A 14,145-nucleotide genomic window follows, 5' to 3' on the forward strand; every position below is an offset into this window, starting at 1 on the left:
TAACAAGTTGAGAAGTCATACGGCTCTACCGGCTCACACTTTGGTGGGGTTGTGGTAATGGGCTCGCCTTCTCAGGCAGTAGCTATGGCTCAAACCGGACATTCCACAGCGGATGGGAACCCCGATGGTCACGCCCAAGGGGGGAAACTACACTGGTCGCCCCTTTCCATCCTTTCAATTAAAAAAAAAAAAAAAAAAAAAAGTTGAGAAGTCATACGTACAGTTACAAATTTATTTAACAAACCTGCATAAAAGATCATATTGTTTATATGAAATACATCTGAGAAAATATTTAAAAGTTATTGCTAATATTGCTCATAGTTTCCATTAGCATTATAAGAAATTATTGACTTGTCCATGAATATATAAACATATGTAAGGCTGGATTTTCGGACCTGAAAAACGAGGTTTACAGTCTGAAGTCAAAAGTGCTGCATCTTTTAACTTACCTTACTACTCTTTTAAGTAATTAACCAGTGAGAAAAGTGAACAATGGGGATTTAAGATTTATGTCTTAACTGATATATAATATAAAAAAAAGGAGATACATGGCATTACTCTTCCTTAATTTCTTGCATTTTTTTGAAGATCATTATTGTTATTTGCAGCATTGGGGCTAATAAGGCGACGATTCAAATCAATCAAGCAGTGGAATGCTGCTATAAAAGTGACATAGAAGGGTAATGTTTCTACTTCCCCTACTTGTATCAACTTCTCAGGATAAGTAATCATCTACTTATCTTTCTATTTTTTTTGTATTTGATTTTTTTTTTAATGGAGTTTAAGCACTTATGCGCAATCTAACACTTAAGTCACACATTGTAAGAGTGAGGAATTCGGATCCTCTCCGGTTCAAATGGACCAGAGAGGAGCCGATTCCTTATATTTGATTTTTATGTGATCGAGTGTTTGTTTGGGCCCATCTGTTTGAGTACTTGTTCATGCAATCATATATAGCCCCATTTACCCGAATTATCCAAGCACATGTTTGAGTGCCCTTTCACGTGGGATTGTCCTATTGCATGAAATTTGGGTCTCAAAATTGAAGTTGTATATAGTGCAAAGTAGGGAAATAAAGAGAATATTTCGTATAAGACTAAAAATATGAAAATTAATTAAATTTTTTATACCTTAACGGAACAATGCCTATTTTAAGTTAATTTGGATGTTCCCCATTTTTGGTGCTTTTGTCTGCTATGTTCACTATTAACCAGTTGATTAGTTTAGCCAACTACACCATGGGCCCATTGGACTCATTTGGCTACACAAATTAATTAGCACTTTCTTTTTTCCCGGTTTTTCTAAGAAAAAACAAACAAAAACATTAACAAATAACTAAAAACATAAAATATTCAAAACTAAATTCTCCTTTATATTAAGTCACAACAAAATAAAAAACACACTTTAAAAGTTTTACCAAACGAAACCAATTATTTCCTTTTTATTTGTTTCATGATCGATGAAGAAGATACAAAGATATTGTACAGTCTCTTAAGAATATTTATTAGTTAGATACTTAAAATAAGATTTTTTATTTATTTTTTGTTTTTACTAATATGGCAATTGTCTGTTTCACCAAATGTCATATTTCTTCGATGACTGCTTATCACATAATTGTTGTGTTATATTTTTGGATGATTGCATATCACTTAGTCGGTATGTCCTAGCTACTCATACATTTTTAGTGTTTGCTCTGATTGATTGCTGCAGCACATATATATGTTTTCCTTTAACTATTTCATCTCCCTATATATTCTCCTCATTGGGGCTTCCCATTTTGTCATTCAAGCCTTTAAAGAAGTTCTATTATATTAATCTCTTTTGTTTGCGAGAATGGATCAGAAGTCATTGGAACAACAGATTGCCACCATGAAGCAATCCCTCTTTAATGCGGTTTTTCTCTTTTTTTTGTTGTTTTTCTTTTTTCAAAAAAGAAAAAGAAAATGTTGATATTAATTGGTTTTCCCTTCATCTTCAATATTAATATAGGCTTTTTGTTCCTCCTTTTCGACCTTATGAATAGGGGATAGGCTTGTTATTATTTTCTGGCTACGTCTCATAATTAATTAATACTCCTTAACTAGCTTAGACAATTTCTTTTAATGGGTGGTTTAGTCGGACGATTTGTTGGATATATAACTTTCAATCTATTCTACAGTTTTACATTTCCTTGCCTTATTGTTTACCGTATAATTATTTGCTTTGAATGTTTAAGGACCGAATTCATGAAAATCATTAGACGTTAATTAGACAAATATTGGGTGGCGGCGTCAAGGTGGCTGGACTCTTGAGAAGAGAGAGAGAGAGAGAGAGAGAGAGAGAGGGGATTGCTGTTTGATTGAGACCAATTTCGTTTTCATATATCCCATTCTCGTCATTTCTATGTAAACAACGAGAAGCATTTTATTCTCGTCGTTTCATCCCTGAATTTTGTTGTTTAAAATATCATTCTCGTCATCTACATAAAACTAAGATGAAATTATGCCATTTGTAGTCATTTAAACAGAAAACAACGTAAATTTACTTTCCTTTTATTGTCGTTTAAAGTTAAATGATGACATAATGATCTTGTTAAGTTATCCAAATATGTTACGTACAATGTGGGTTATTGCAGGAAATCCTTAATGACATGTTCACTACAGTGGAGGAGATGGAGGATGAAAACAATCCAAACTTTCTTATGACAATTGCCAATTTGTATTTGAGTGAGACGCCAAACGATATAGATGCCATAAAAAAAAGCTTGTGAGTGGCATAATATGAAATTGGTTCTCTTTCAATTAAACATACTTAATTTTTCTATTCTCATCAAATTTTCATTATTTTATTTTATTTTTATTCTTATTTATTTTTTATTTATTTTATAAATAGCAATCTAATAATATCAATAATAATCTTGGGCTTTCATTTGTGTTCATAGGGAGGCAAACCCCCTCGATCTTCGTAATCTAGAAAGGTGTCTTATTAAATTAAAAGGCACCAGCGCCAGGTACTTACATGAAAAAATAACACGTCCCTCAACAAATAACATATAAATTGAAGAAAAAACTAGAAATAATCCCTCTTATTTTTTAGTATCTTCTATTTTCTTCTCTCACAATTATTAATTCAAATATTATTTTTATTTACAGCTTTGGTGCTAATAAGGTCACTAATGAAGTCAATAAAATAATGGATGGTTGCATGAAAGGCGACACGGAGGGGTAATGTTTATAATTACCCAACTTGAAATTTTTTTTTTTTCCAGCCCTTAATAATTTAGTATACAAAATATATATAGTTTTATCTGCTTATATTTCCTTCTCAAATATGGTTTTAGACTAAAATTTAAGTTTAATGTTAGTTAGTAACTAATATATATATATATATATATATATATATATATATATACACACAACTGTTATATAACTTAATTGATGACGTGGCACGAAAATCAATCATTAAATCAACATTTGTGAAAAAAAATTGTTAATTTTCATTGTCACGGCATCCTAGTTGTATGATAGTAGTATAACAGTATATTAAATACCATTACTCAAAAGTTAATGATTATGTTCAATGCAAGATTGAAATAACACCTCTCAAGCTTAAGTCATACAGTTATAGGAGTGAGATTAACTCATAGAAAATTTTGGAAAGAGACCACTAATATTGCACATACTTTACATCGGTACAAATGCTAAAGCATTATAAGAAATTATTGACTTGTTCATGAATATATAAACAGATGTAAGGCTGGATTTCCAAACTTAAAACAAGCGTTTCACACTCTGAAGAAAAATCTGGAACCCTATCTAGAGGTTTTTCTCTCTCGCTCTCTGACACACGCACATACAAACACAAAGAATTTTCTTACTTCATTTGGATTAAATAAGTTATATGTTGGTTTGTTTGTTGTTCATTTTGCAGTTGTTGCAACAGTACAAATCTAGCACGTCATCTACTGGCCCCAATGAAAATATGGTTGGCAAGAACAAGTAGTATTTGGTGGATTACATCTGTGGGCAGATTCATCATTTCCATAATTCTCGAATAATAGTGAATAAAAACTAGGCAATTTCCCTTGTGCTATGTGCCTATTGCTTAACTTTTCGTATAACATTTGGTTGAAAACTAGTTTCCCTGAACGTGGTTTGTGGGAACTAGTTTCCTTGCCAAGTTTGCTTGTAATAAAGGTTACTTCTATATAACCTAAAAAGATCCTTTTATGCTATTGTGTTGGGACTTATGTGGAATATTCTTTCTTTCCCTACTCTACACTACAACATCAATTTTGGGACCAAAATTACTCCATGTGATCGGGAGGGCACTTGGACAGGTGCTTCTATAATTTGAGTAAATGGGGACACAATTGTATAGACATGTATCCAAATGGATGGACCCGAACAAAAAATCACATAAACCGCCCTACACAGTGCAGTAGAACAACCTTATTGCACAAGTTTAACTTTATTAATTAAGCAGTACCATTTATTGGAAGCGTGTTAAAAAGAAGACTAAGGATATTGTTGAAGTGCAATAATGTCGCTCTGCTAAAGTAGATGACTCTTAGAACATTTCTTGTGGGGTGTGATTTTGAATGCCATAAAAAGCATTGGCTTTCCTCACTGGACACTGATTGGATTTAAGATGAGATAGTCCAAAGCGCGATCCAACAAATGGTGGTCAAGAGTTCGATTCGCGAGAGCGTCACGTTGAGGGAGGGATTGTTGAGATTAAGTAGATTATTATTTTGCCAAAGAATAAAGATATTTAGTAGACTCACATACTATACTCCTATATATACAACTATGATGATGTGGCAGTAAAAGTCAATCTTTGGATAAACGGGGGCATATAACATGAGAAAATTAATGGCTGATTTTTACGATCACATTACTATAGTTGTATGGCACATAATGACACTCGTATGAGAGTCTAACGAATAACATATCTCTCTTCTAAGTGAAAACATTTATTGTTTATGTTAAGTCATATCATACACGTACATTTTGGATAGATAAATTATTTTTAGTAGACTTTCATATGACTGACATGCAACTATGATGATGTGACAGAATATCAACTATTGATTTTTATTTTTACAAGTCATTGTTGATTGAAAGACTGATATTTACTGTCACATTATCATAGTTGTATGTCAGTCGTATGAGAATCTACTATATAGCATTACACTTTTGAATAACTGGCAAAACTTGTGAATTGTACATAAAATATTACAAAAAGCTCATAACCATAGGAATTAGAAAAAAAAAAGAAAAAAAAAAAAGCGCATCACAATTTATATTATTTGTTTTTACTTATATCTTTGTATTTTGTAATTGATTGTGCCTAATTTTGCAAGATCATAGAGCGGCTACCCGCAACAGTTCGATGAGAAAGTTGATTTCACCTTAGTGCTCTGAGAGTTAATGGCTTTTATGGACAAGTATTCAATTCCCTATTGATATGTCCTTATTCTTCTTTTTTACACATTTTCCAATTAACGGTGTTGGTTAATAAAGTTGAACTCGTACAATAAAATTGCTCTATTGCATTGCTTAGGGCATTTTATGTGAGCGTTTGTTTGGGCCCATCCGTTTGAGTACGTGCCCACACAATTATAACCCTGTTTACTCGAATTATCCAAGCACATGTCTGAGTGCCCTCTGACATGGGATTGTCTTATTGCATGAAACTGTGGTCTCAAAATTGAAGTTGTAGTGCAAAGTAGGGAAATAAAGAGAATATTTCGTATAAGGCTAAAAATATGAAAATTAATTAAATTGTTTATCTTAACGGGAAACAATGCCTATCTTAAGTTAATTTGAATGTTCCCCATTTTTGGTGTTTTTGTATGCTATGTTCACTATTAACCAGTTGATTTGTTTAGCCAACTGCACCATGCGCCCATTGGACTCGTTTGGCCACACAAATTAATTAGCACTTCTTTTTCTTTTTCTTTTTTGGTTTTTCTTACCAAAAAAAAAAAACATTAACAAATAACTAAAAACATAAAATATTCAAAACTAAATTCTCTTTTATGTTAAGTCACAAGAAAATAGAAAACACGCTCTAAAAAGTTTTACCAAACGAAACCAATTATTTTCTTTTCATTTGTTTCGTGATCGATGAAGAAGATACAAAGATATTGTACAGTCTCTTAAGCATATTTATTAGTTAGATACTTAAAATAAGATATTTTTTTTTGTTTTTTTTTTTTGTTTTTGTTTTTACTAATATGGAAATTGTCTATTTCACCAAATGTCATATTTCTTAGATGATTGCTTATCACATAATTGTTGTGTTATATTTTTGAATGATTGCTTATCACATAGTCGGTATGTCCTAGTTAGTCATACAGTTTTAGTGTTTACTTTGATTGATTGCTACAGCACGTACATATGTTTTCCTTTAACTATTTCATTTCCTTATATATTCTCCTCACTGGGGCCTCCCATTTTGGCATTCAAGCCTTTAAAGAAGTTCTATTATATTAATCTCTCTTTTGTTTGCGGGAATGGATAAGAAGTTATTGGAACAACAGATTGCCACCATGAAGGAATCCCTCTTTAATGAGGTTTTTCACTCTTTTTTGTTGTTGTTGTTTTTTTTTTTTTTTTAAAAAAAAAATGTTGATATTAATTAGTTTTCCCTTCATCTTCAATATTAATATAGGCTTTTTGTTCCTCCTTTTCTACCTTGTGAATAGGAGGAGATAGGCTTGTTTTTATTTTCTGGCTACGTCTTATAATTAATTAATACTCCTTAACTTAGACAATTTCTTTTAATGGGTGGTTGGATATATAACGTTCTATTTAATCTACAATTTTACATTTCCTTGCCTTATTGTTTACAGTATAATTATTTGCTCTGAATGTTTAAGGACCCAATTCATGAAAATCATTAGACGTTAATTAGACAAATATTGGGTGGCGGCGTTAATTAGAGGCTTGCTGTTTGATTGAGACCTATTTCGTTTTCATATATCCCATTCTTGTCATTTCTATGTAAACAACGAGAAGCATTTTTATTCTCGTCGTTTCATCACTGAATTTTGTCATTTAAAATATCATTCTCGTCATCTACAAAAAACGACGATGAAATTATGCCATTTGTAGTCATTTAAACAGAAAACAACGTACATAAATTTACTTTACTTTTATTGTCGTTTAAAGTTAAATGATGACAAAATGATCTAGTTAACTTATCCAAATATATTACGTACAATGTGGGGTATTGCAGGAAATCCTTAATGACATGTTCACTACAGTGGAGGAGACGGAGGATGCAGACAATCCAAACTTTATTGTGACAATTGCCAATTTGTATTTGAGTGAGACGCCAAAGAATATAGATGCCTTAGAACAAACCTTGTGAGTGGCATAATATGAAATTGGTTCTCTTTCAATTAAACATACTTAATTTTTCTATTCTCATCAAATTTTCATTTTTATTTTTTATAAATAGCAATCTAATAATATCAATAATAATCTTGGGCTTTTATTTGTGTTCATAGGGAGGCAAACCCCTTCGATTTTCTAAATCTAGAAAGGTGTCTTGTTAAATTAAGAGGCAGCAGCGTCAGGTACTTGCATTAAAAAATAACACATCCCTCAACAAATAACATATAAATTGAAGGAAAAACTAGAAATTATAATCCCTCTTATTTTTTAGTATTTTCGGTTTTCTTTTCTCACTATTATTAATTCAAATATTATTTTTATTTGCAGCTTTGGTGCTAATAAGGTGACTAATGAAGTCGATAAAATACTGTATGGTTGCACGATAGGCGACGCGGAGGGGTAATGTTTATAGTACTTTGCCCAACTTGAATTTTTTTTTTATTTTTTTCAGCCCTTAATAATTTGGTATACAAAATAGATATGTTTTTATATGCTTATATTTCTTTCTCAAATATGATTTTAGACTAAAATTTATGATTAATGTTATTTAGTAACTAATATATACATATGTGCGATTGTTATATAACTTGAAGACGTGGCATGAAAATCAGTCATTAAATCAGCATTTGTGAAAAAAAAAATTATTGATTTTCATTGTCACGGCATCTCAGTTGTATGATTGTAGTATAACAGTATACTAAATAGTATTATTCAAAAGTTAATGATTATGTTCAACGCGAGACTGGAGTAACACCTCTCAAGCATAAGTCATACAGTTATAGGAGTGAGATTAACTCATAGATAATATTGGAAATATACAACTAATGTTGCTCATACTTTACATTGATACAAATGCTAAAGCATTATAAGAAATTATTAACTTGTTCATGAATATATAAACAGCTGTAAGGCTGGATTTCCGAACTTGAAACAAGAGTTTGACACTCTGAAGAAAAATTTGGAACCTTATCTAGAGGTATTTCTCTCTCTCCAACACACGCACATACAAACACATTGAATTTTCTTACTTAATTTAGAATAAATAAGTTATATGCTGGTTTGTTTTTTGTTCATTTTGCAGTTGTTGCAACAGTACAAATCTAGCACACCATCTAGTGGCCCCAATGAAGACATGGTTGACAAGAACAAGTAGTATTTGGTGGATTACATCTGTGTACAAATTCATCATTTTCATAATTCTCGAATAATAGTGAATAAAAACTAGGCAATTTTCCTTGTGCTATGTGCCTATTGCTTAACTTTTCTTATAACATTTGGTTGAAAACTAGTTTCCCGAACGAGGTTTGTGGGAACTAGATTCCTTACCAAGTTTGTTTGTAATAAAGGTTACTTCTATATAACCTAAAAAGACCCTTTTATGCTATTGTGTTGGGACTTATGTGGAATACTCTTTCTTTCCCTGCTCTACACTACAACATCAATTTTGGGACAAAAATTACTCCATGTGATCAGGAGGGCACTTGGATAGGTGCTTCTGTAATTTGAGTAAATGGGGACACGATTGCATAGAGTCATATCCAAATGGATGGACCCGAACAAACCCTCACATAAACCGCCCTACACAGTGCAGTAGAACAACCTTATTGCACATGTTTAACTTTATTAACCAGTACCGTTTATTGGAAACGTGACAAAAAAGAAGAAGAATAAAGATATTGTTGAAGTGCAACAATGTCGCTCTGCTAAAGTAGATGACTCTTAGAACATGTCTTGTAGGGTGTGATTTTGAATGTCATAAAAGGCTTTGGCTTCTCTCACTGGACACTAATTGGATTTAAGATGACATAGTCCAGAGCTTAATCCAACAAATGGTGGTCATGAGTTCGATTCGTGAGAGCGTCACGTTGAGAGAGAGATTGTTGAGATCAAGTATATCACATTTATTATTTTTTTTAAGAATAAAGCTATTTAGTAGACTCGTATACTAATCCTATACAACTATGATGATGTGGTAGTAAAAATCATCATTTGGATAAACGGGGGCATATAACAAGAGAAATTAATGGCTAATTTTTATTACCACATTACTATAGTTGTATGACACATAATGACACTCATATGAGAGTCTACCAAATAACACGTCTCTTTTATAAGTGAATGCATTTATTGTTTATGTTAAATCATATCAAACACATTTTGGATTGAGAAATTATATTTAGTAGACTTCTATACGACTAAGATACAACTATGATGATGTGGCAGAATATCAACCATTGATTTTTATTTTTACAAACCATTGTTGATCCAAAGACTGATATTCACTGTCATATCATCAATCATCATTGTTGTATGTCAGTTGTATGAAAATCTACTAAATAGCATTACTCTTTTGGATAACTGGTAAAACTTGTGAACTGTACATAAAATATTACAAGAAGCTCATAACCATAGGAATTAGAAATACGAAAGCCCATCACAAATTATATTATTTGTTTTTATTTATATCTTTGTGTTTTGTAACTGATTATGCCTAATTTTGCAACATCATAGAGCAGCTACCCGCAACAGTTCAATGAGAAAGTTGATTTCACCTGAGAGTTAAATGGCTTTGATTGTGCTTCGTCCTTATTGTTTAGAGATTGAAAGCCTACATTAAAGCATGGGCTAATTTTATGGACAAGTATTCCCAATTGATATGTCCTTATTCTTCGTTTTTACACATTTCCCAATTAATGGTGTTGGTTAATAAAGTTGAACTTGTACAATAAAATTGCTCTATTGCACTGCCTAGGGCATTTTATGTGAGTGTTTGTTTGGGCCCATCTGTTTTAGTACGTGTCCAAGCAATCATAGCCTCATTTACTCGAATTATCCAAGCACATGAACGTCTGAGCGCTCTCTCACATGAGATTGTCCTATTGCATGAAATTTTGGTCTCAAAATTGAAGTTGTAGTGCAAAGTAGGGAAATAAAGAGAATATTTCGTATACGGCTAAAAATATGAAAATTAATTAAATTGTTTACCTTAACGGGAAACAATGCCTATCTTAAGTTAATTTGAATGTTCCCCATTTTTGGTGTTTTTGTATGCTATGTTCACTATTAACCAGTTGATTAGTTTAGCCAACTGCACCATGGGCACATTGGACTCGTTTGGCAACACAAATTAATTAGCACAATTTTTTTTTCTAAGCAAAAAAAGCAAAAACATTAACAAATAACTAAAACTATAAAATATTCAAAACTAAATTACGAAAAAACACACGCATTAAAAAGTTTTCCCAAATGAAACCAACTGTTTCCTTTTCATTTGTTTCATGATAGAAGAAGAAGATACAAAGATATATATTGTACACTCTCTTAAGCATATTTACTAGTTAGATACTCAAAATAAGTTTTTTTTTTAATTTATTTATTTTTTGTTTTTACTAATATGGCAATTGTCTATTTCACCAAATGTCATATTTCTTAGATGAATGCTTACCACATAATTGTTGTGTTATATTTTTGAATGATTGCTTATCACATAGTCGGTATGTCCTAGTTAGTCATACATTTTTAGTGTTTACTTTGATTGATTGCTACAGCACGTACATATATATGTTTTCCTTTAACTATTTCTTCTCCCTATATATTCTCCTCATTGGCTTCCCATTTTGGCATTCAAGCCTTTAAACAAGTTCTATTATATTAATCTCTCCTTTCTTTGCGAGAATGGATAAGAAGTTATTGGAACAACAGATCGCCACCATGAAGGAATCCCTCTCTAATGAGGTTTTTTTATTTTGTTGTAGTTGTTGTTTTTTATTTATTATTTTTTTTTTTAAAAAAAATGTTGATATTAATTAGTTTTCCGTTCATGTTAAATATTATAACTGGCTTTTCTTCCTCATTTTCTAACTTGTGACTAGATACGAGATAAGCTTGGTTTTAATTTTCTGGCTACGTACGTCTCATAATTAATTAATTAATACTCTATAACTTTTACAAAAAAATTTAATTGGTGGTTAGTCATACGATTTGTTGGATATATAACTTTCAATCTAATTAGTACGTGTTCGATCTGCATGGAATATGTGCTACAATTTTACATTTCCTTGCCTTATAATTATTTGCTCTGAATGTTGAAGGACCGAATTCATGAAAATCATTAGACGTTAATTAGACAAATATTGGGTGGCGAGGTCTAGGTGGTTGGGCTCCTTCGAAGAGAGAGAGAGAGGGGCTTGCTGTTTGATCGAAACCTATTTCATTTTCATATATCCCATTCTCGTCATTTCTATGTAAACAATTAACGAGAATCGTTTTTATTCTTGTCGTTTCATCACTGAATTTTGTCGTTTAAAATATCATTCTCGTCATCTACATAAAACGACGATGAAATTACGCCATTTGTAGTTGTTTAAACAGAAAACAACGTAAATTTACTTTGCTTTTATTGTCGTTTAAAGTTAAATGATGACTTAATGATCTGGTTAAGTTATCAAAATATATTACGTACAATGTGGGTTATATATTGCAGGAAATCCTTAATGACATGTTCACTACAGTGGAGCAGATGGAGGATTCAAACAATCCAAACTTTATTGAGACAATTGCCAATTTGTATTTGAGTGAGACATCAAATAATATAGATACCATAGAACAAACCTTGTGAGTGGCAGAATATGAAATTGGTTCTCTTTCAATTAAACATACTTAATTTTTCTATTCTCATCAAATTTTCATTTTTTTTTTTTCTAAATAGCAATCTAATAATATCAATAATAATCTTGGGCTTTTATTTGTATTCATAGGGAGGCAAACCCCCTCGATCTTCCTAATCTGGAAAGATGTCTTTTTAAATTAAGAGGCAGCAGCGCCAGGTATTTTCATGAAAAATAACACATCCCTCAACAAATAACATAAATTAAAGGAAAAACTAGAAATAATCCCTCTTATTTTTTAGTATTTTATGTTTTCTTTTCTCACTATTATTAATTCAATCATTATTTTTATTTGCAGCTTTGGTGCTAATAAGGTGACCATTGAAATCGATAAAATATTGGATCGTTGCGTGATAGGCGACACAGAGGGGTAATGTCTATAGTTACCCAACTTTATTTTTTATTTTGTTTTTTTTTCATCCCTTAAAAATTTGGTATACAAAATATATATAGTTTTATTTGCTTACATTTCTTTCTCAAATATGATTTTAGACTAAAATTTAAAAGTAATGTTATTTAGTAACTGATATATGCGATTGTTATATAACTTAATGACGTGGCATGAAAATTAGTCCTTAAATCAACATTTGTGAAAAAATAAATTGTTGATATTCATTGTCACCACATTTCAGTTGTATGACAGTAGTATAACAGTATACTAAGAGTCTGTTTGAAATTGCGTTTGAAAAATAAAGTTTTTAAGTTAAAAAGAGCTTTTACCAAAAAGGCTTTTTGGCCATTTTTAGGCTTTTTGAAACTTTAAAAGTTCTTTTAATTTTTTTACCAAACGAATACTTTTTTCTTCAAACAAGCTTTTTGAGTGTTAAAAGCACTTTTAAGCCCTTCAAACGCAATCCCAAACAGACCTTAAATAGTATTGCTCAAAAGTGAATGATTATGGTTAAACATGAGATTGACAAGACACGTCTTGAGCATAAGTCATACAATTATAGGAGTGAGATTTTTTTAACAATCTGCGGGCATACAATATTAGATATGAAATATCTCAGAGAAAATATTGGAAAGATACAACTAATATTGCTCATACTTTACATTGATACAAATGCTAAAGCATTATAAGAAATTATTTTCTTGTCTACGAATATATAAACAGTTGTAAGGTTGGATTTCCGAGTCTGAAACAAGAGTTTGACACTTTGAAGAAAAAGCTGGAACCCTATCTAGAGGTTTCTCTCTCTCTCTCTTTGATACACACACATACAAACACACAGAATTTTCTGCTTAATTTAGTATAAATAAGTTATATGTTGATTTGTTTTTTTGTTCATTTTGCAGTTGATGCAACAATACAAATCTAGCACGTCTTCTAGTGGCCCAAATGAAGATATGGTTGGCAAGAACAAGTAGTATTTGATGGATTACATCTGTGTGCAAATTCATCGTTTCCATAATTCTGGTGAATAAAAACTAGGCAATATTCCTTGTGATATGTGCCTATAGCTTAACTTTTCTTGTGACATTTGGTTGAAAATTAGTTTCTCCAAATGTGGTTTGTGGGAACTAGTTTCCTTGCCAAGTTGGTTTGTGATAAAGGTTACTTCTATATAACCTAAAAAGACCTTTTATGTTATTGTGTTGGAACTTTAATTAATTTTCATATTTTTAGCCTTATGCTACTCTGCACTACAACATCAATTTTGGGACCAAAATTACTCCATGTGATCGGGAGGGCACTTGGACGGGTGGTTCGATAATTTGAGTAAATAGCGACACGATTGCATAGATACGTATCCAAATGGATGGACCCAAACAAACACTCACATAAACCGCCCTACACAGTGCTGTAGAACAACCTTATTGCATAGTAACCTATAAAAATCCTTTTATGCTCTAGTGTTGGACTATATATATCTTAATTAATTTTAATATTTTTAATTAATATGAAATATTCTCTTTCTTTCCTTACTGTACGTACATGACAACCTCAATTTTTGAGGGAGTGCTAGGGAGCCCGATATTTGGCTACCGAAATTGCCTAAATTGAGGTGGCAATTTTTTTTATTCACAAAAATTTGCGCTCTCTCTCTCTCCTTTATTCACAAATATATATATTGCCACCTTAGTTTGGGCAA

The 14,145-nt window shown here is 31.6% G+C and overlaps 3 protein-coding genes across 3 annotated transcripts in view; all 3 read left to right on the forward strand.

Annotated features, from left to right (window-relative positions):
* The window catches only part of LOC132165201 (uncharacterized), an 11,265-nt gene extending 7,284 nt beyond the window's left edge, over window positions 1-3,981 (forward strand). Inside the window, exons 9-11 of the mRNA XM_059575688.1 lie at window positions 609-680; window positions 3,728-3,800; window positions 3,910-3,981. Coding sequence (XP_059431671.1) covers window positions 609-680; window positions 3,728-3,800; window positions 3,910-3,981 — 217 coding nt within the window. The remainder of the gene's footprint in view (window positions 1-608; window positions 681-3,727; window positions 3,801-3,909) is intronic.
* Window positions 3,982-6,499: 2,518 nt separating this feature from the next.
* On the forward strand, window positions 6,500-8,538 carry LOC132165202 (pseudo histidine-containing phosphotransfer protein 2-like). Its single transcript, XM_059575689.1, has 6 exons — window positions 6,500-6,559; window positions 7,225-7,355; window positions 7,499-7,567; window positions 7,713-7,784; window positions 8,289-8,361; window positions 8,467-8,538. The coding sequence occupies exons 1-6, from the start codon at window positions 6,500-6,502 to the stop codon at window positions 8,536-8,538; spliced, it is 477 nt and encodes a 158-aa protein (XP_059431672.1).
* Window positions 8,539-11,060: 2,522 nt separating this feature from the next.
* Window positions 11,061-13,420, forward strand: LOC132165203 (histidine-containing phosphotransfer protein 4-like). Its single transcript, XM_059575691.1, has 6 exons — window positions 11,061-11,120; window positions 11,869-11,999; window positions 12,143-12,211; window positions 12,351-12,422; window positions 13,167-13,239; window positions 13,349-13,420. Exons 1-6 carry the CDS (start codon window positions 11,061-11,063, stop codon window positions 13,418-13,420), a joined length of 477 nt encoding a protein of 158 aa, XP_059431674.1.
* The last annotated feature ends 725 nt before the right edge of the window (window positions 13,421-14,145 follow it).

Source organism: Corylus avellana, chromosome ca11 (genome assembly GCF_901000735.1).
Source record: "Corylus avellana chromosome ca11, CavTom2PMs-1.0".
Classification (NCBI taxonomy): Eukaryota; Viridiplantae; Streptophyta; class Magnoliopsida; order Fagales; family Betulaceae; genus Corylus; species Corylus avellana.